General features: G+C 42.0%; 1 protein-coding gene across 3 annotated transcripts in view; it reads right to left on the bottom strand.

Moving 5' to 3' along the window:
* adck5 (aarF domain containing kinase 5) overlaps window positions 1-22,128 on the bottom strand; it is a 110,231-nt gene extending 88,103 nt beyond the window's left edge. The window contains exon 1 of one of the 3 annotated variants that reach the window (XM_059971635.1): window positions 22,010-22,128. In XM_059971635.1, coding sequence (XP_059827618.1) covers window positions 22,010-22,033 — 24 coding nt within the window. In that variant the 5' untranslated portion in view covers window positions 22,034-22,128. The remainder of the gene's footprint in view (window positions 1-22,009) is intronic. The other 2 variants (XM_059971634.1, XM_059971636.1) reach the window with 2 other exon arrangements.
* Between the last annotated feature and the right edge of the window lie 421 nt (window positions 22,129-22,549).

Here is a 22,549-nt window from a genome sequence, read left to right on the forward strand (position 1 = left end):
TTGACATGAGATATTGGAAGCCATTGATAATCGGTGAGCACTGTATGACACAGAGGGTCGGTGCGCTCTGTATTGCATGGAGGAGAGGAGGGTAGGCTGATAACTGGTGATCACTCTGTATTGTATGGAGGAGAGGACTGTCAGCTGATAATAGGTGAGCACTGTATTGTACAAGGGGTGGTGATGGTAGGCTGATGGTGAGCGCAGTATTGCATAGGAAAGGACAGTAGGCTGATAATTAGTGAGTGCTGTTTTGCATGGAGGTGAAGACGGTAGGCTGCTGTCGAGAGTGAAGAGGGTTTTCTGAGCATCAAATGAACTTGCCCAATTTGGGCTGTGACATCCTCTCCCTCTTGAATTACATTCCCTTTACATGCCACTGACTGACTTATGGGAGCAAACATATTCCACTGGTGTGGTAGAAAATTGGAGCAATTTTTTCATTCTAAAGGCAGTCCAGTGTGGTGATTTTTGAAGAAGAGGTGTGAGATTGTCCTAGGACTACAGACAATTCTGATAAGGTTAATGATGGAAAATTACAATCTCCTGAGTCATTTCACTGTACTAGTGACACAGAAAAGTCTGTCTTTACAATTAAAGCTACTTATCAATGGGTTTTACATGGACTGGTGATCCAAGTTGTCCTGTTCCATTGTGCCTGTTCTGTGGCAAAAACTTACAAATGTAGCAATGGTCAATGGATCCAACAAAGTTGAAAGACACTTAACTACAAATCACAGCCATGTGAAACGTAAAAATGCTGATTATTTTAAACAGGTATTAGAATCTCAAAACAAACCAAGTGAAGCTTTTGTCATAGTCAGTAAAAAGTTTCAGGAAGCAAGTTATTTAGCAGATTTAAAACCAGTTCACTTGAGAATTTTTAAAAACTGTGAAAAACTGAACAAAGAGCACACCCATCTCCTGCTGCATACAGAAATCCAGTGGCTTAGCAGAGGAAGAATTCTCAACAGGGTGTTTGAGCTGAAAAATAAATTCCAGGAGTACTTTCAATAAAATAGTAGCCAGATTTTGCTAAGTGCTTTGAGGATGAGGAATAGCTGCAGAAATGAGCCTACTTAACAGACATTTCTCATCATATGAACCAGTTGAACAAGTCTCTGCAAGGCCCTGAAGGAGATGGTTTGACTTCAAGTGATAAGATTCACTTGGGATCTTAAAAGGAAACTGAATCTTTGGAAAAATCATGCTGCAAAAGGAAATCTTGAAATGTTTCCACTGCTGCTTGAGAGTGAGGAAGGGTATCAGAAAGTCTCGAGTCTTATTGAAAGCCACCTGGGAAAACTGCAGAACAAAACTGAACGTACTTTTCCTCCATTTCAATCCAAGTATATGACTGGGTGAGGGAACTTTGCTCTGAATCTTCTACTCAGTCTGACAACTCAACTTTGAGAGAAGCAGAAGAACTTTGTGAGCTTCACTCTGATCGTGCACTCAGGATGAGATTTACTGACCTGCTCCTGAACAAGTTCTGTTTTTTATGAAGGAGTATCATGCCATTCATAGGAAAGCAATGTACATTTTGCTCAGTTTTCAACTTCTTACATGTGTGAGCAAGCTTTTTTTTTTGTTTAACAACCATCAAGAGCAAGGATAGAAATCGTCTCACTTCAGTTGAAGGTAAAATCCATGCATGCTTAATCTCAATTTTGACCCAGAATGGAGAACTCATTGTTTACCTTATGAGTTTTTAAAATTTATGAAAGAGAGATTAATTTCAAGAAAGGTAAGCTAAGCTTAACGATCTGTTTTTTCAAGAAAGGTTGACTAAAAAATTCATTCTCTACTCAAAAAAGCATTGACAATTTTTTTTGGATTATTATATCTACAACTTACTGATTACGCTAACAGACTGTGAATTATACGGGGTTCCCTGAAACCTGAACATTATTTCAAAGGTTCCTCCAGGGCAAAAAGGTTGAGAAAGGCTGCCTCAGAGACAGCAGCAAGAGACTGAACCTTGATAGGTGATCAGTGCTGCTGTAAATGTATTACACTAACCACTATGCTGCCATGCTGTCCTGTACAGCTCTCAGGAACAGGACCATGTCATAACCTGGGACATCCTGTATCTGGTCACTCCCTGGTTCTGGCTAAATGATAATTTGGCAGATACATTTCTTACTTACATGACTAAACTTTATAAGGGAAAAGCAAAGAAACCAAAGATGTTGACAATATGAAGTAAAAATGCCAGAAATGCTCAGCAAGTCAGGCAGTATCTGTGGAGAGAATGTTAGCATTTTGGATGGAAAATCCTTCAACAAAACTGGTTCAAGTTGAGCTTATTGTCATCTGACTGGGCATATATACAACCAAACGACACAACATTCCTACAATTTCAGATAGAAATTTCTTTGTGGAGAGGGTGATGAGTCTTTTCCTCCCTACAGGTCTTTGGAGGATGTCAATTAGTTCATTCACACTCGAGCTCATTAGGTTTCATAGGTCACAATTTTATGGAGCATTAAGGGAATTACAGCATGGAATTAAGGACAGCACGCTACTGTAGTGGTTAGCATACTGCTACTATAGCACCAACAACTCCCATTGCTGCCTGTAAGCAGATTTATACATTCTCTCCGTGATTGGGTAGGCTTCCTTTAGGTGATCCTCCAAAAATGTACAGCACGGTGACACTCGCGGTCTACTCCAGCACATCAGAAGCCAGTGCAAGTCACTGACACAAAGCAATGCATTGCTCTGTATGCTTCCATGTACAAAAAGTTAATCTTGAATAAAGCTGACCTTTAATCAAAGTGTACGGTGATGATGTTGGATAATGGTGCCGAAGCCAAGATTAGCCATGATCTTGGTAATTAATGGAATAATTTCAAAGGGCTGGAAGGCCTAACTACACTTATTTCTGGTTGGGTTGAGTTGTTCTCTGATCTTGGCAATCCAGGATCAACCCTCAACCACCCAAGCTACACATTTTCTGAGTCATTTCCAACGCTTAGATTCTTGTAACACCTTAGTGAGACCCAAATTATTCTTGGGCCTATGTTTCTAAATTGAAGATTTTCTGTGGGTTATGTGCTAAAATCAAACAACAGAGGTGTTTAAGGAGTGCTCAGATAGGCATATGAATCTATAGATAAATATAAAAATTACCTTTATTTGCCACATACATCAAAACATAGAGTGATTTATGTCAAATCAAATCTGCAAGGATTATATTGGGCAACCCCCAAGTGTTGCCACACTTTCAGCACCAACACAGTAAGCCCACCACTCACTAACCCTAACCATACATCTTAGGAATGTGGGAGGAGAGGTTCCAGTGACGTCATCATCGAGAATGGCGGCTTAAGTCACTAGCTCCTCCGGAAAAATGTGTATTAAACCCTGTTAATCCATCAAATATAGTATTTTTTGAAAAATATTTGAACTGAAAAGAGAGGCAAGAATGGGGAAAAAGAATGGAAATACAAAAAGCGACACTGCGGAGCCTGCGGCCAAGAGGAGTGCAGCCAGCGGCTCTCCTACCCAACGGTGTGCTAGCGAGGCAGATGCTGGGCCTCGTTCAGGCGAAGCGGCGAATATGATCGAAATTCTGAAAGAGATGAGGGAGTTTCAGAAAGAAATAAAGCAACAGCTACATGATATTAAGTCAGAGCTCACCAACATCAATCAAAAAATAGCGGTGGCAGAGACTCGAATTGAGAAGGTGGAAGATCGCACTCAAAACGTGGAACGGATACTGAGTAAGACAATAAAAATATTAAATCACCAAGAAGGTAAACTGTTTGACCTGAAGGGAAGATTACGGCGGAAAAGTATCAGAATCTACAATATTTCCAAAGGAGCAGAGGGCTCGTCTATGACAAAGTTTGTCAGAAAGTTTCTGCGGAACGCGCTGGATCTTCCCTCGGCTATGGAGCTGGAAATCGGAAGAGCCCACCGTGCGTTAGTCCCGAAGTCTACCCATGATAAGCCACTCTCAATAATAATTAAATTCCTTCGGTACAGCACCAAGGCGGAGATTCTACGAAGGGCCTGGGGTAAGAAGGCAGTGTTTTTAGAGGATAAATTAATATATTTCGACCAAGATTACCCCCCCCCCCCTCGTGCTCCTGCAGAAACGTAAAGAACACTCTGAAGTAAAGTGAGTACTAAAGCAAAAAAAGATTAGGTTTCAAACTCAGTACCCTGCTAAACTTGGAGTGTTTTATGACGACGGGACGCGGTTGTACCAGACAGTGGAAGAGGCAACTACAGACATGAAGGCCAGAGCATTGCCTGTCAGCATGACCAAAGTGAGGGAAAGCCTGGCAGAGGAATTATCCCGCTCCGCTTGGGAAATAGTGCGAGAATCGAGATGGCAGGAGACGGGAGGAGGCCGAGTGAAATATATCAGGAAGAGACCGGGAGTTTCCCCAAAGTCAGACCTCACCCCCTTCAGAAGAGCCAAAAGGTTTGGCTAACTTTAAAAATGTTGAGATGCTAAACGGAAGCAAAAGTAGACGGTTATATACCTATCTCGAGAAATACTTATAATGTGGATTTTATATTACTTAGTTGTTATTCTTTATTCGCTCACTTACTCCTTTTTCCCCACCAAAATGAGAATATATGTGTGCATATATGTGTATGTATGTAATGTGTGTGTGTGTGTGTCTGTGTGTGTATGTGGAGTACACTGGGAAATCTTTTCTCTGTAATGGATTTGTTCACTGACTTTTATGAATACTGCAATGGGGGCCCTCAACTCACAAGTAGGAGGGGTTATTCCCCCACAGCTAGACAATTCCTCTAGCAAAACGCAGGGTCATCTACTAGAGACCTCAGCCTTGGAATCACACGTTCATTGCCATTTTTTCTATTATTTGCGTTTCTTGGTTCTTATTTGTTCAGGGAATAGATCGAAGTTTTATTCTAATTTCAATGACACATTGACAGATAAATACAGATGGCTAAGGACAAGGTAAAATTCATTTCTCTGAATGTCAATGGGCTACTAAATCCAATCAAACATAAGTGAATTTTATCCAAAATGAAAAAAAGAACAAGCTCATGTAGTATATTTACAGGAAGCTCATTTAAGTGATAATGAGCATAAAAAACTAAAGAGAATGGGCTTCACTAATTTGTTTTTCTCCTCATATAAATCAGGACATAGGAGAGGAGTTGCTATTCTTATCTCAAGTAAGCTCAATTTTGAAAAAGTATTCGAAACGGGAGATAAAGAGGGCAGATATATTCTGGTAAGGGGGAACATAGATGGAAATTCAGTTACTCTTTTGAATACATACGCACCCCCGGGACGTGATATTAGTTTCTTTCAGAAAATTACCGATATTATGGTAACGGAAACAGAAGGTCTCCTGATATGTGGGGGAGACTTAAATTTACAATTACAACCAAACTTAGACTCTTCCAATAGAAAAACCTATGAAACAAAATCTTTACATAAGAAAGTGAATACACTTTTTGAGAATGTTGGTTTAATTGATATATGGAGGGTCGTTTCCCCGTCAGAAGGGATTACACTCATTATTCTGCTCCCCATTCTGTATGTACAAGAATAGACTATTTCATAACATTTGGAAAAGACAAAGACAAAATAAACACCTGTGGAATTGGGACAATAGATGTAAGTGAACATGCACCTATATATTTATCTGTTGATTTTGACCTACAACCAAAGAACACTATTTGGAAACTAAATTCAAGTCTACTCAATGATCTGTACTTTAAGGAACAAATTAAAAAAGAAATTGGTCTCTCCTTAGAATTTAATGATAATGGAGAGGTTTCACCTCCCATTTTATGAGATACTCTGAAGGTGGTCTTAAGAGGGAAAATTATAGCGGTATCTTCATATAAGAAAAAAATAAGGAATAAAACATTAGAGGAATTACAAAATAGGCTGAAGGAACCAGAGGAAAAACACAAATTGAATTTGGCACAGGACACATTGGGGGAAATTAAAAGAATTACGAATGAAATTAATAGTTTGGCTATGCAAGAAATCAGGAAAAATTTAATGTTTCTGAAACAGAGACATTATGAAAGTGGATCAAAATCTATGAAAATACTGGCATGGAAACTAAAAAAAAACATAGCAGAAAATACAATTCATAGAATTAGGGACCCAAGAATGAAAATGATAAAAAATAAGCTAAGTGAAATTCAAGAAGCTTTTGAAGTGTTTTACAAAACTCTATATTCCAAAGTTCCAAGGGGAAGCATAACCCAAATTGACACCTTCTTGAATTCTCTAGTTATCCACTTTAAGCGAAGAACAAAATAGAACGATGACTGCTGACATAACTGAAGTTGAATTAAAAGCTGCAATTAGTAGGCTTAAATTAAGCAAGTCACCAGGATCAGATGGGTATACGACAGAGCGGTACAAAGAATTTTAAAATGAGTTAATTCCTGTTTTACTCCCCACACTGAACTGGGCTCTAAAAAAGGCACAAATGCCACCCAGTTGGAAGGAAGTGATAATCTCAGCTATACCGAAAGAAGGCAAGGATAAAACGAATGCGGGTCATTTAGACCAATATCCGTTCTTAATGTAGATTATTGATTATTTACCTCCATCATGGCCAAACGATTAGAGGAGTTTCTACCCATACTGATACATAACGATCAGACAGGTTTTATACGACAACGCCAGACACAAGACTATATACGAAGGGCACTCCACATTATGGATCTTATACAAAAAAAAAATCGAAGCAATAGTGATGTGTGGATGCTGAAAAAGCATTTGATTCGGTTAATTGGAATTTTCTTTACAGAGTTTTACATAGATTTGGTTTCCAAGACACAATTATTAAAACTATACAGACACTATATGACAATCCTACTGCTAGGATTAAAATCAATGGATATTTATCAAATAGTCTTACCCTAGAAAGGGGCATGAGACAGGGTTGTGCATGGTCACCACTACTCTTTGTGTTATTTCTGGAACCATTAGCTCAACACATCAGACAAAATGAAGATATCAGGGGAATTACTATTAAAGGGGCAGAGCATAAATTGGCTTGTTATGCAGATGACATTTTGATCTATCCAGGGCAACCAACATACTCTTTACATAAATTGATGCAATCTTTTGAATAATATGGTCAATTATCAGGATACAAGATCAACATAGATAAAAACCCAATAGCCCACCAAGAGGAATTGAAAGTAGATACCCCTGGGCATGGCACAGAGAGTCTTTCAAATATTTGGGCATCATTATGCCAAAAGATTTGGCAAAATTATTAGAATGTAATTATCAGCCTTTATATAAAAAAAATTAAGGAAGATGTGGCAAGAGGGAACCTGATTCCTTTTTTCCATCTCAGTTCAAGGATTGAGTCTATTAAAATGAATATACTGCCCAGACTTTCAGATCTTACCAATAGAGATTAATCAAAATCAATTCAATGAATGGAACAAGATGTTATCAAGGTATATTTGGCAGGGTAAAAGGCCTGGAGTTCGTCTCAAAACTTGGCGATTAGCAAAGGAAAAGGGGGGATGAGGTCTCTTAGAGATTATTATTTTGCAGCACAGTTGAGAGCTGTGATATGTTGGTGCAACCCATCTTATGACACTCAATGGAAAAACATTGAGGAGCGGGTACTTCCCATCCCCATACAAGCAATTTTGGCTGATAACAACCTGCAAAGGTACATAAACACTATTGATAACCCATGGGTGAAATTGACTCTTAAAATATGGAAAACTACTATAAAAGAATATAATCTAGAGGGAGATATTGCAATTCTTAAATGGTGTGCATATGACTCGGGTTTTACACCAAATAAATTGGATGCTAGATTTAAGGACTGGACAGCTAAAGGAATAACAATTCTTTGCAACATAATGAAAGAAGGAACATTGTTCAGTTTTGAAATGCTTAAAGAGAAACACATTAGAAAAACAAGATTTTTTAAATCGGTGTTTACAGATGCGACAATATGTTAATAAGATGCTTAAAAATGTAACCAAGGCAAGTACATGCTTGATAGAGCTATTTAGAAAAGCATATAATTCAGATAATGGTAGTAGAATCATTTCAAGCATGTATAAGGGGTTGTCAAATCTTAAAACATATTCGACCATACATTAAAACAAAATGGGAGAAGGAGGGAGGGATAATTATATCTGAGGAAGGATGGACAACAATATGGAGGTATCAATGGAAGCGTACCAGATCACAGAAATGGAGGAAGTTTGGATGGAAAACCTTGATAAGATATTTTATTACACCCTCTCAGAAATCTCATTATGATAGTGACCTCCCTGTTTGCTGGAGAAATTGTGGAAATCAAAATGCATATCATTATCATATTTTTTGGGACTGCCCTGTTATCAAAGACTATTGGAGGGGGATACACAATGCCCTACAAGACATCTTTAAATATGAAATACCCTTAGAGAGTAAGAACATATATTTTGGATATATACCTCAAGAATGGTTGAAAAGAGATAAATATTTAATGAATATACTGTTGGTGGCTGGTAAAAAGACACTTACTAGGAAATGGTTATCACAGGAGAGCCCAATTTTAAATACATGGATGGAAATTACAATGGACATTTACAAAATGGAGAAGATAACAGCATCTGTTAATCATAAGCTGGAACAATTTGATTCATACTGGGAAAAATGGTTTAACTACATAACACCTCATAGGCCTGATTTTATCCTCACAAATCAATGAATATGTTGTAAAAAAAAAAGATCACTCCCTACTTGTACATAGTTCTTTCATTTTGCTTTTTTTTCTTTCCACTCTTTTCTATAAGTCTGTACCTCAGATAAATACTTTGTGGAGATTTGTGATTTATATGATTATATGATATATAAGTACAATGTCTGAAATACATCTTATGGAAATGTTTGTTTGATGATAAACTTCAATAAAAAAATAAATTACCAAAAATAAGGAATGTGGGAGGAAACCGGAGCACCTATAGAAAACCCACATGGTCACGGAGAGAACGTAGAAACTCTTTACAGACAGGGGCAGGAATTGAACCTCGATCTTACAGTTAGCAGTGTAATAACTACACAATGTAACAACATTATACCAACCATTTAGCAGGGATGCGTACACAGAGGGACTAACTAAATAGGCACAGAAGTTTCTGCAGATGCTGGCAATCTTGTAACAATATACACAAAATGCGAGAGAAACTGAACAAGTGAAGCAGGATCTATCCAGGGGAATAAACAGTTGATGTTTCGTGCTGAGACCTTTCATCAGGTTTAATAGGATTTTAATAACTGGTTTAAATAGATGGCGACAATATGGTGGGCTGAGTGGCCTATTTCTGTGCTGTACTGCTCTATTTTCTATTCTATGAAGCTTTCTATTTTGTAAAAGGTTCCTTAAGATGTTATAGTCCAGGAAGGTAGTGGGGATAAGGTCCCACTGCCCATTAAATGCTCCTAATAGTGTGCGTCTCAAATAGCTTCTGATACCAATGCCAGCTACTGACCATCATGGGTGGCTTAGCTACTAAGCCTGGTGGAACCATTTCTACTGACAGGAGAAGGGGCGAAGGTGCATTACTGGCACCTTAAAACCATTTGCTTCAGGCAGATGGGGCCCTTCATCAGTGAAAAACTCTGATCTCAAACTTCAGCTGCCTTGCAGCTACACCCACTCACGGGGAAGACTTTAGGAATAAACCCATGGGGGGGAAATCTGGAGCTGCAGTCCCTAAGGCAGTCCTACATCAAGTTCAATGTTGACTGGCAACTTCTGTGACACTACTGGTGCCAAGCTTTATTGCTCTCTGCCATTCCTTTGGATTCACCAGCTCTGTAGAGAGAGGGATCCTCCGACACGGGCAATAACTTGCTCTCCATATCATACTGCCCTAACTCGTGCATCGCTTAGACACCTAGGGTGCAACATTCTCAGTCAACCCCGACCAATGGAGGGCCTCAAAAAAACTCTTCAAAATAACTTTCCAAGGTCTTTCTAATTCCAAAGATATTTACAGCACGATTTCTTCCTACTTTCCAGGCCATTATGTTAGTGCCTCCCAGAATAGAAAGCTGCTTGGGGCAAATAAGAATTTCTCTGCTTGTGGGATTATTGTGTGCTCAATTTAAGGTAGGTCAAGGTGACCTCTTTGAACTTCTGCCAGCTCCTGAAACTGGCCACTGGATCATACATTTCTGCCAAGTACAAATTCCACATTTCCAGTGCTCTCTGAGCAGCTGCAGAGAATTCTCAGGGGGTGGGGGGATAAAAGGCCAGAGGTTGTTGTACTTGTTGGTACAAACATCATACAGTAGGCAGAATGAGGGATTAGGACCTGAAGAATGAATACAGGGAGTTAGGTAAGAAGCAGGACCTCGAGTGTGGTGATCTCTCAATTACTCCCAGTGCTACATGCTAGTGAGGTCAATGATGGCACAGCCAGGTATATTAAAGGCATTTAAGAGACCCATAGATAGGTACATGGATAATAGAAAAATTAAGAGCTATGTGAGAGGGAAAGTTTAGATTCATCTTAGAGTAGGTGAAAAGCCCAGCACAACATCATGGGCCAAAGAACCTGTACTGTGCCGTACTGTTTTACCAGAATAAATTTGTGGCTGAGGTGCTGGTACGGGGACAATGATTCAGGTTCTTCGATCATTGGGATCACTTCTGAGGGAGAGACAACCTGTACGAGAGGGGCAGGTTGCACTTCAATCAGAGAGGAACCGATATCTTTGGAAGTAAATTTGCCATTGTAGTGCATAGGAGGGTTTCAACTAGACTGAGAAGGGTCGGGACTCAGAGCAGGAGAAAGTCCACCCCACCAAAGTTTTTAAATTACTAGGGGTGTATTAGTGGGAGAATTTAATTTTCCCAGTATTGGCCCACTCAGAATGTTGAGCCTTTCCCCTTTCACCTTAAACCCATGGCCTCTTATATTTAATTCCCGAATCCTGGGATAAAAAGACTGTATGCATTCACCCTATTAATGCCCCTCTTGATTTTATACACTTCTATGAGATCACTTCACAGACTCTTATTGTTCAATAAAGTCCTGGTCTATCCAATCTCTCCACAGAACTCAAACTTCAAGTCCTGGTAACATCTTTGTAAACTTTTCTGCACATTTTCTAGTTTAATAACATCTTTATTTGCAAGGCACCCAAAACTGAACTACAATGGTCTTTGTTCTGCTTAGTATTAATTGTGTTTCCTTCAAAGGTTTAGAGTTCATTTATTATCAAAATATACAATACTGAAATTCTTCTTCTCCAAGGCAGAAAACCAAGAGAGAAAAAAAAAGCAGCATGTTCATCAACCCCCAAATCCCCCTCCCCTAACAAAAAAATGGGGTGAAAAACACATGAAAAAAGTCTATAGCAGGCTCTTCCCTCTCCATAGCAGAGCAATCCCCAGTGATCAAAAGGCAGGCAGCAAGCGCTCACCCTCCACAATTGCCTCAATGTTTCAATATCCCTCGTTGCTTTAATCTGCTTGCGACCCTTCCCGCAGCCTGCTCTCCATGAGGTTCACATACACCGTCTCTGCTCCCCGGAATCCTCTCGGATACCGCAGAGCACTGAAGCACCAAAACAAACTCCAAACTTCTGCACTCATCTCAATGTTTCAATCTCCCTCATTGCTTATTCAGCAAAATGGAAGCTTTAATTGGCGAAATGGAGTCAAACATTGGCTCGCAACCCTTCCCATAGCCTTCTTGCAATGAAGTTCATGCACGCTGTCTCTGCCTCCTGGAATCCTCTCTGAGATGACAGAGCACCTCTGCCCCTCAACACTGGTGCCCCTTCCTTTACTCTCTGTATACCCATGACTGTGTCACCACTCACAGCTCCAATCTGCTAATTAAATTTGCTGACGACACTACACTAACTGGCCTAATTTCAAATAATAATGAGGCAGCCTACAGAGAAGAAGTCATCACCCTGACACAGTGGTGTCAAGAAAACAACTTCTCCCTCAATGTAGCAGAAACAAAGGAGCTGGTTGTGGACTACAGGAGGAATGGAGACGGGCTAACCCCTATTGACATCAATGGATCTGGGGCTGAGAAGGTAAACAGCTTTAAGCTTGTCGGCATAAACATCGCCAAGGATCTCATATGGTCTGTACACACCAGCTGTGTGGTGAAAAAGGCACAACAGAACCTCTTGCACCTCAGATGGTTGAAGATTTTTGGTATGAGCCCCCCAAATTCTAAGAACTTTCTATAGGGGCACGATTGAGAGCATCCTGACTGGCTGCATCACTACCTGGTATGGGAACGGTGCTTCCTTAATCGCAGGACTCTGCAGAGAGTGGTACGGACAGCCCAGCGCATCTGTAATTGTGAACTTCCCACTATTCAGGACATTTACAAAGACAGGTGTGTAAAAAGGGCCCGAAGGATCACTGGAGATCCAAGTCTCCCCAACCACAAACTGTTCAGGCTGCTACCATCCGGGAAGCGGTACCGCAGCAAAAGCCAGGACTAACAGGCTCTGGGACAGCATCTTCCACCAGGCTATCAGACTGATTAATTCATGCTGACACAACTGTATTTCTATGTTATATTGACTATGCTGTTGTACATACTTATTATAAATTGCTATAATTATACATTTGAACAGAGACATAAAGATTTTTACTCGTGTATCTGAAGGATGTAAATAATAAAGTCAATTCAATTCACTGAAACACCCAAACGATCTCTAAACAGTAAATCACAGGCTCCAATAGTTTCAGAAGTACATCCAAGACAAAAAAAATTTTTAAAAATAATGAAATAAGTGATATGCATGGTTCCATGATCTATCCAGAAGATATTAACTGAAGGAGCGTTGTATGCAGGCACAATCTTGAACAAAAATATAATTATTGTTTTATTTCCAGTATGTGTTTCTTTTGAATATTGAGTCTCTAATGCTGTGTACCTGTGATATGCTCCAAGTACGTTTTACATTGTCCATACCTGTATTTGTACATATTACAATAAACTTGACTTGACACATACTGCCCTTGGGACAGTTGTGCTAAGACTGAGATTGTCAACTACCTCTCTAAACCATATGTCTGAAAAGGAGGTCTGGGTTGAATAGGTTAGGACTTTACTCCTTAGACCGTAGGAAAAAGAGTGGAGATTTGATATGGGTATACAAAATAAGAGGCATCATGGAGATCGTGATCACATGAAGCCATGGCAGCTGATGGTGGATGATCGTATGAGTAGCTGGCGCATATCACAAGTCCTGGTGATGCGACCACTGACACCAGGCTGACTATCTCTGAAGAGTAATCATAATGGCTGGAATCACCCGTCTTGTAAAGACACCACCCAATAGGCCACAATGACAAGCCTCTTCTGCAGAAAAATTTGCTAAGAACAATCACAATCATGGAAGGATCATGATCTCCCACGCCATATGACACTGTATATAGAGAATAAAACATAGTCTGTATATAGAGAATAATACTCTGCCATAGTTGGATGCATCAGCAAGGGAGATGAGGCTGAGTACAGGGCTACGGTGGGAAACTTTGTCACATGGTGCAAGCAGAATCATCTGCAGCTTAATGTGAAAAAGACTAAGGAGCTGGTGGTGGACCTGCAGAGGGCTAAGGCACCGGTGACCCCTGTTTCCATCCAAGGGGTCAGTGTGGACATGGTGGAAGATTACAATTACCTGGGGATATGAATTGACAATAAACTGGACTGGTCAAAGAACACGGAGGCTGTCGACAAGAAGGGGCAGAGCCATCTCTATTTCCAGAGGAGACTGAGGTCATTTAACATCTGCCGGAAGATGCTGAGGATGTTCTATGAGGCTGTGGTGGCCAGTGCTATCATGTTTGCTGTTGTGTGCTGGGGCAGCAGGCTGAGGGTAGCAGACACCAACAGAATCAACAAACTCATTCGTAAGGCCAGTGATGTTGTGGGGGTGGAACTGGACTCTCTGACGGTGGTGTCTGAAAAGAGGATGCTGTCCAAGTTGCATGCCATCTTGAACAATGACTTCCATCCACTCCATAATGTACTGGTTAGGCACCAGAGTACATTCAGCCAGAGACTCATTCCACTAAGATGTAACACTGAACGTTATAGGAAATCATTCCTGCCTGTGGCCATCAAACTTCACAACTCCTCCCTCAGAGTGTCAGACAACCTGAGCCAATAGGCTGGTCCTGGACTTATTTCCACTTGGCATGATTAACTTATTATTATTTAATCATTTATGGTTTTATATTGCTATATTTCTGCACTATTCTTGGTTGGCGCGGAACCCAATTTCCCTCGGGATAAATAAAGTATGTCTGTCTGCCTGACTGTCATACAAAATTATGAGGGGTATAGATAGGGGAAATTCAAGCAGGCTCTTTCCACTAAGGTTGGGTAAGACTAGAACTAGAGATCATAGGTTAAAGGTGAAAGGTTAAATATTTAAGGTGAACACGATGGGGAATTTCTTCAGTCACAGGGAAGTGTGAGTGGAATGAGGTGCCAGTGGAAGTGGTAGATATGTACTTGATTTTAACATTTAAGAGAAGTTTGGAGAAGTACATGGATGGCAGGGCTATAGTCCAGGTGCGGGTCAACGTGACTAGTCAGAATAACAGTTTGGTATGGACTAGATGGGCTGAATGGCCTGTTTCTGCACTTTCATGCTGTGTCTCTATAAGTTTCCAGAGGTCTTACTCGAGGTTCACCCAAAGCAGCTGAGTAATTGGGGTAGCTCTGACCTGCTGGGTGCCGACTGAGGCAGACATTAAGTGCTGCTGAAGGATCATTAACTCAGTGAAACCACACTCCATTCTGCTGAAGATTTGCTCGTCTTCCAGTTCGAGATGTCCAACTGCGGGAAGAAGATGGAGCCAGCCAGCAACGCTATCATAGGCGCCGTCCTCAAGACAGGTCACAAAGCAATTCCCTTCACTTTCTTCACATCTTGATTTTTTTCCAGATATGGTTCTGCTACTGTTAGAGCCTGTAATTGACATCCTGGTGGTGTTATCTTGGACCAATCGGGCAATCTAGTGCTTTAGGGTTCCATAAGGCTGCAACCAAAGCAAGCAGCACAGAGGCCAGGAAGCCTGGAGCCACGTGCGATTCCATCTTTCGCCAATCAAAGCACCGAGGAAGACTGAAATAATCGAGGTGGGTGTTCAGCGCTGTCTACCAGCCCCTCACTTGCTGCTGCCAGAAAAGGTGGCTGCATGTGGCGGTCTTTCGCTCACTGCTCCCAAGGTCTTTGCATTTGAGTGATCTTTTTCTCACACAATGTTGTCGGCGGATGGGGCCAGAGCAAGGTTTAATCACTGTGGATTGTAGATTTCAGTTTTTATTATATGTTCTAGCTCTGGTTCCTCTTTTTTTGTTACTCCTATTGGGCGATTTTAGACTCAGGTAGCCTGCAGATAGTGAACAGTGATCTTAGCTGTACCAAAACGTGTATTTTAATAAGCAGATAATCAACACTGACTGATCTGATTGTACTAAAATATGCATTTTGTGTTTTATATTGTTTTTTGTTGCTGTTTGTGTGTTTTTTTGCATGTATGATGTTTGGTGTTTTTCTTTGAACGGGTTAGTTCCATGATTTTTCTTTCTTTCTTGGCTGTCTGTGTGGAAGGGTCGTAAAACACATACATACTGTGATAATAAATGTACTTTGAACTGGAACATTTCAGGCTGTAGGAGTTCATGCCGAGGGATGCAATGGAGCTTTGCGCAAGTCTTTGTAGGGGAAGAACTGCATCTCAGACTGTGGCTGCTAATAGTCATCCAGGGCACATGCCCCATAGTGGTGCAGCATGGCTGTCTAGCGGTTAGCGTAATGCTTATGACACCAGTGATCAGAGTTCATTTCCCACCACTGCCTGTACGGAGTTTGTATGTTCTTCCCATGACCGCGTGGGCTTCATCCAAGTGCTCCGGTTACTTCTCACATTCCAAAGATGTACAGGCTAGAGTTAGATATGAGTATACTATATTGGTGCCAGACACTTGCAGCCTGCCTCCCACACATCCTCGGTCTGCTGGTCATTGACACAAAGAATCCATTTCAATGTACTTATACCAAATAAAGATCATCAACACACACAAAATACTGGAGGAACTCAGCAGGCTAGGCAGCATCTATGAAAAAGAGTAAACAGTTGATGTTTTGGGCCAAGACCAAAGTACAAGGTGGTAGGTGATAGGTGAAACTACAAGAAGGGGAAGGGGGAGGATTAAAGATCATGTTTAATCTTTAAAAGTAAAAGCCCACAAACACTATAAGGTTTGCATGACTCAAAGATTGGTGCCCTGTATACAGAAAAGAGCAAATGCATAGGAAAGGTAATACTATGAACATACAGAATGATCTATAAAGTAAGTCCAAATAACCTTCACCAACTTACACAGATGCACCAGCCAGCTCAGCCTGTCCAGATACATCACAGCTTGGTACGTCAGTTGCTCTGCCCGAAACAGCAAGAAACACAACTTAGTCCATCGCTGAAACCAGATACGCCTCCATGGACTGTGTCTACACTTCCCGCTCCCTCAGGAAAGCACCGGCATAATCAAGGACTCTCCCAATCCAGTAAAAACCACCAAGAGGATCAACAGGGTCTGCTTCATCCCTATTTGTGACATTTACCGGGAGTCTTGACCCACTACCATCAGGAAGGAGGTACAAGAGCATCAGGACGAGGACTGTTAAACTGGGTAACGGCTTCTTCCCATAGTCTGTGAGACTAATGAACAACCTCCCACCACCAAGGTCTCGCCACTAGTACATGAACAATTTACTGTAGGGTTTACCTGCGCTGTGCAATACATCCATTTTGAATCATATTTTATTAACTTATTTATGATAGTCCTTTGCTTAATGTGCCATGTGTGATAAACGATTTGTGGGTGCACCATAGTCCAAAGGAATTTTGTTTTGTTTGGTTGTATCTATGTACAGTCAGATAACAATGAACTTGAACTTTATTCCCTTTTTCTCCCCCTCACCAGTCGAGTAGAAGATAACAAAACTCTGAAAATAGAAACAGCCAGACACAAGGACAGCTTCTACTCCACTGTTATCAGAATCTCTGACAATAAAAGATAAAGTCCCAAATCTAACTCCCAAGTCCCAAACTTTACCCCACTGTGGCCCTTGTGGCCCTGGATTTTGCTCTGTTGCTATAACACTATAGTCTGTTTTCTTTTGCATTTCCTTGAGGAACGATTGGAAAGCAGGAAAGAATTTCACTGTATCTTGGTACATGTGACAGAATCAGATTTATTATCACTACCCTATATGTGGTGAAATTTGTTGTTTTGCAGCAGCAGCATAAGGCAGAGACAAAATTACTAAAAATTACAAAGATAATGAATGATGCCAAAAAAAAGGAACAACATTCAGAAATCTAATCACAAACAAGAGAAAGATGCTGGAAATCTGAGCAAATACACACAAAATGCTGGAGGAACTCAGCAGGCCAGGCAGCATCTATGGAAATGAATAAACAGTCGACGTTTCAGGCCAAAATCTTTCGGCAGGACTGGTGAAAAAAAGCTGAGGAGTAGATTTGAAAGGTGGGGGAGAGGGGAGAGAGAAACACTAGGTGATTGGTGAAACCTGAAAGGGGTGGAATAAAGTAAAGAGCTGGGAAGTTGATTGGTGAAAGAGACAGAAGGCCATGGAAGAAAGAAAATGGAGGAGGAGCGCCAGATGAAGGCAATGGGCAGACAAACAGATAAGGTGAGAGAGGAAAAGGGGAGTGGAAATGGTGAAGGGGGGCTGGGGGGGCATTACCAAAAGTTTGAGAAATCGATGTTGGTGCCATCAGGTTGGAGACTACGCAAATGGAATACAAGGTGTTACTCCTCCAACCTAAGTTGCTTCATCATGACAGTGGAGAAGGCCATGGATGACATATCAGAATGGGAATTGGAAAAGGAATTAAAACAGGTAGCCACTGGGAGATCCTGCTTTTTCTGGCATACAGAGCGTAGATGCTCAGCGAAGCAGTTTCCCAATCTACACCAGGTCTCACCAATATACAGGAGGCCACACAGGAGCACCAGACACAGTATATGACACCAACAGACTGACAGGTGAGGTGTCGCCTCACCTGGAAGGACTGTTTAGGCCCCGGAATGGTAGTGAGGGAGGAGGTGAGGGGGGCAGATGTAGCACACATTCTGTTTACAAGGATAAGTGCCGGGAGGGAGATCAATGGGGAAGGATGAATGGACAAGGGAATAACATAGGGAGCGATCCTTGCAGAAAGCTATCTCCAACGGAATCCCATCATCAAGCCCTTCTATCTCTACCCCCTACTTTCTGCTCTCCGCAGGAATCGCTCCCTATGTGACTCCCTTGCCCATTTGTCCCTCCCCATTGCCCACTGATTACCCTCCTGGCACTTATCCTTGCAAGTGGAACATGTGATACACCTGGCTCTACACCTCCTCCCTCACTACCATACAGAGCCCTGAACAGTCCTTCCAGGTGAGGTGACACTTCACCTTTTTACTGTGTTTAGTGCCCCTGGTGTGGCCTCCTATACATTGGTGAGACCCAACGTAGATTGGAGACCACCTCGTCGAGCACCTATACTCCATCCACCAGCAAAAGCAGGATCTCCCAGGGCCACGCATTTTAATTCCACTTCCCATTCTGAAATGTCCATCCATGGCCTCCTCCACTGTTGTGATGAGGTTGAAGGAACACCTTATACTCCTTTGGGTTAGGCTCCAGCCTGACGGCACAAACAATGATTTCTCAAACTTCTGGTAAACCCCCCACCCCCTCTCCTTTACCATGTCCCAGCCCCTTTCCCCTCTCTCACCTCATCTCCTTGCCTGCCCACCTTCTCTCTCTGCTGCTCCTCCCCACCTTTCTTTCTTCCATGGCCTTCTGTCTCTTTCACCAATCAACTTCCCAGCTCTTCACTTCACCCCTTCTCCTCCTCCAGGTTTCGCCTACCACCTGTGTTTCTCTCTCCCTTCCCCAACCTTTTAACTCGACTCCTCAGCTTTTTCTCCCCTCCTGCCGAAGGGTTTCAGCTCGAAACGTCGACTGTACTCTTTTCCATAGATGCTGCCTGGCCTGCTGAGTTCCTGCAGCATTTTGTGTGTATTGCTCACATTTAGAAATATGATGGTGGAGGAGAAGAAGCTATTTCGGAATCACTGAGAGTGAGTCTTCAGACTCCTGTAACTCAACCCTAATGGGAGGAACGAGAAGAGGCATGACGATAATGAAGCAGCGTATATTAAAACCCTTTGCACGAGTCGAACACTGGCAAGACAATAACTCACAAAACTCCAGAACGTACTCACATTACAAATACATAGAACTATGAATGTAGGGACTACAACCTATAAATAAAGTCATGCACTTTTTTAAATTTCTTCTACACATTTTTTAAAACAGAGATGAGCAGAGCTAAAGCTGGCGCCAGAGGGCAACTTCTTGCAGCTCATCAGTGAGACAGTTAAATTCTTCTATTCTGATGTCTCTCTTTTCCTTTTCAGATGGGTGGGGTCCTATTGGGATCTTTGATCTACAATGGCACACCAAAACTGCAGTTCTGCATGACAGTGTGTTCCCATACTTGGAGCTTGCCAACCAGCTGCATTTCGGTATGTTTAGATTCGGCCTGAAGTCAGGCTCTGGACACAAATTCTCGCCAGTGTCGCGTAGTGAGAGGCAGAATATCGAAGACAATGAGAGCGACTATCAGAGGCTCTGCACTGACTAATCGATTTGCCATTTCTCAAGTCAGGGAACTTGAAGTAAAAAGCAATGCTTCAGACTGACTGTTACATCAAAATAGTGACTGTTGTCTCCCCTGACACTGTGGGAAGAGTGATACCTTGTTAGTGAGAGACAGAGTTGCAGGATGTCGAAATGTTGAAGTGAACAGTTAGTGTTTTTTTTAGGAACTGTAGACCATAGTCTCTCCTTGGAGGCTCTGCTACCGCTGGCATGGTGGGTCATGGGAATGCTAATGCTTTGTGCTAGAATAATTTGGGGTGGGGGAAGGGGAGGGTTGATGCTGCTTTGTGTGGGGGGGCAGGAGGCGTTAAGGTTTGTATGTCTTTTTTCTGTCATTCATTCTTTAGGGGTTTTTCTTTTGTTTCGAGGATGTCTGCAGAGAAGAATTTCAGGTTGCATATTGTATACATTCTCTGATATTAAATGGAACTTTTGAATTATATTTATTTAGTGATACAGCGCAGAGTAGCCCTTCCAGTCCTTCAAGCTGTCCCTCCCCGAATAACCCTAATCGAATCATGGGACAATGACCAATTAACCTGCTCAGTACGTCTTTGGACTGTGGCAGGAAACCAGGGCACCCGGAGAAAACTCGCACATCCCACAGGAAGGACATACAGAGACTCCTTACAGAACGGCACCTGAATCGAAATCCGAACTCCAAAATTCCCCAACCTGTAATAGTGTCACGCTAACCGCTATGTTAAGGCGGCATCCATCATTAAGGATCCTCATCACCCAGGAAATGCCCTCTTCTCATTACTACCATCAAGGAAGAGGCACAAGAGCCTGAAGACACACACTCAGTGATTCAGGAACAGCTTCTTCCCCTCTGCCATCAGATTTCTGAATGGACAGTGAACCAGTGAATGCTACCTCACTGTTTTTTCCCTCTGTTTGCACTGCTTAATTAATTAAATTTTTTAATGTATACTGACTGTAATTAATATTTTTTATTTTGTATTGCAATGTACAGCTGCCGCAAAACAACTAATTTCACGACATGTGCCAGTGATATTAAACTTGTTTCTGTAAAAGTGGCCTCTATTTATAAAGCCAATAATGGGTATGATGTTTAACCCAAATGGCTTGTCTTCACCAACACCACGTCCAGGTCCACAGCCATTATGTTGATGCCACGGCCAAGAAAGCTCAGGAGGCTAAACAAATTCAGCCCGTCCCCTTTGACTCTCACCCATGCTCCACAGAAAGCATCGGAGGATGGTTTGGCAACTGCTCTGCCCGTGACCACAAGTATCGGCAGAGTTGTGGTCACAGCTCAGCACATCACAGAAACATCTCCATGGACTCCACAACTGCAGCAACAAAAAGAAGGCACGATAGCAGCTATATTTCATTAGGAGAGATTTATTTGGTACGTCACCAACGACAGTCACAAATTTCTACAGATGTATCATGAAGAGCATTTTAACTGGCTGCATCACTGTGTGGACTGGGGGAGGTGGGGGGGGGGTTACTGCACAGGGATCAGAGAGTTATAAACTTAGTCAGCTCCATAATGGGCACTACCCTCCAGAATATCCAGGGCATTTTCATGGAGAGATGACTCAAAAAAGGAGGCACACACTCAGTGACTCAGGAACAGCTTCTTCCCCTCTGCCATCCAATTTCTGAATGGACACTGAACACTACCTCTACTTTCATTGCTATTTTTGCACTACTTATTATGTTTGCCTATTCATCATACATACTTACTGTAATTGAGATGTTTTTCTCTAGTATTATGTATTACATTGTAGTGATATTATGCCATATGCCAGTGATATCAAACCTGATTCTGGTCCTGGTACCCCACTTCTCTGTAAGGCGACCAGCATAATCAAAGACCGCCCCCCAACCATTTCACTCAAAGCCTGAAAGCACGTACCACTAGGCTCAAGGACAACTTCTGTTGAACGGTCTTATACAGGTACATTAAGATGGATTTTACTTCAGTCTACTTCAGTATGAACTTGCACCTCACTGTCTACCCGCACTGCACTTTCTCTGTAACTTTATTCTACATTCTGTTATTGTTTTACCTTGTTCTACCTCAATACACTGTATTATATGATCTGTATGGGCAGTATGAGCTTTCACCGTATCGCGACATATGTGACAACATTAAACCAAGACTGCCCATCACCCCCTCTCCCCCTCTCCCTCCCCGTTTCCCTGCCCTGCATAGGGCGCCCTCTGCCACCTCCATCCCGGCTCGTGATCCGCCTCCTGCCCCACCTTCCTCCCTCCACAGTGCGATCTCGTCCCCGCCTTTACCTTCAGCAGCGTGTCCCTCCACATGCTTCAGCCCCCCAAGATGCCGGACAACCCGCAACGCCTGTCTCCGTCTCGCTCCTCCGCCTCCTAGCAACAATCCGCCCCTTCCCTTTACGTCATCCTGCTGAGGGCGAGAACTAGTGGAGCCACGTGATACTGATCTCGCCCCACTGGTTGATGGATGTTGTAGTCCGTTCCGCTTGCCGCCCGAGACATTTCCGCAATTTCCTGACGCAGGGTCTCGGCCCGAAACGTCGACAGCGCTTCTCCCCGTAGATGCTGCCTGGCCTGCTGTGTTGTTGTTCCGCAATCTACAACAGGTTTCTCATCACCAGCAAGTGTGACATTTGTTAAGTTAGCAGCAGCAGTTCAATGCAATACATGATAATATGGAAAGAAAACAGTTAAACAATCACAGTAAGTAGATATATATAAAGTAGATTTAAAATTGTGCAAAATCAGAAGTTATATATAAATATTAATAGTAATATAAAATATAATCATATATCAATATACATTAACTCAACCTATCACTTAAAA

Source organism: Hypanus sabinus, chromosome 6, assembly GCF_030144855.1.
Source record: "Hypanus sabinus isolate sHypSab1 chromosome 6, sHypSab1.hap1, whole genome shotgun sequence".
Lineage (NCBI taxonomy): Eukaryota > Metazoa > Chordata > Chondrichthyes > Myliobatiformes > Dasyatidae > Hypanus > Hypanus sabinus.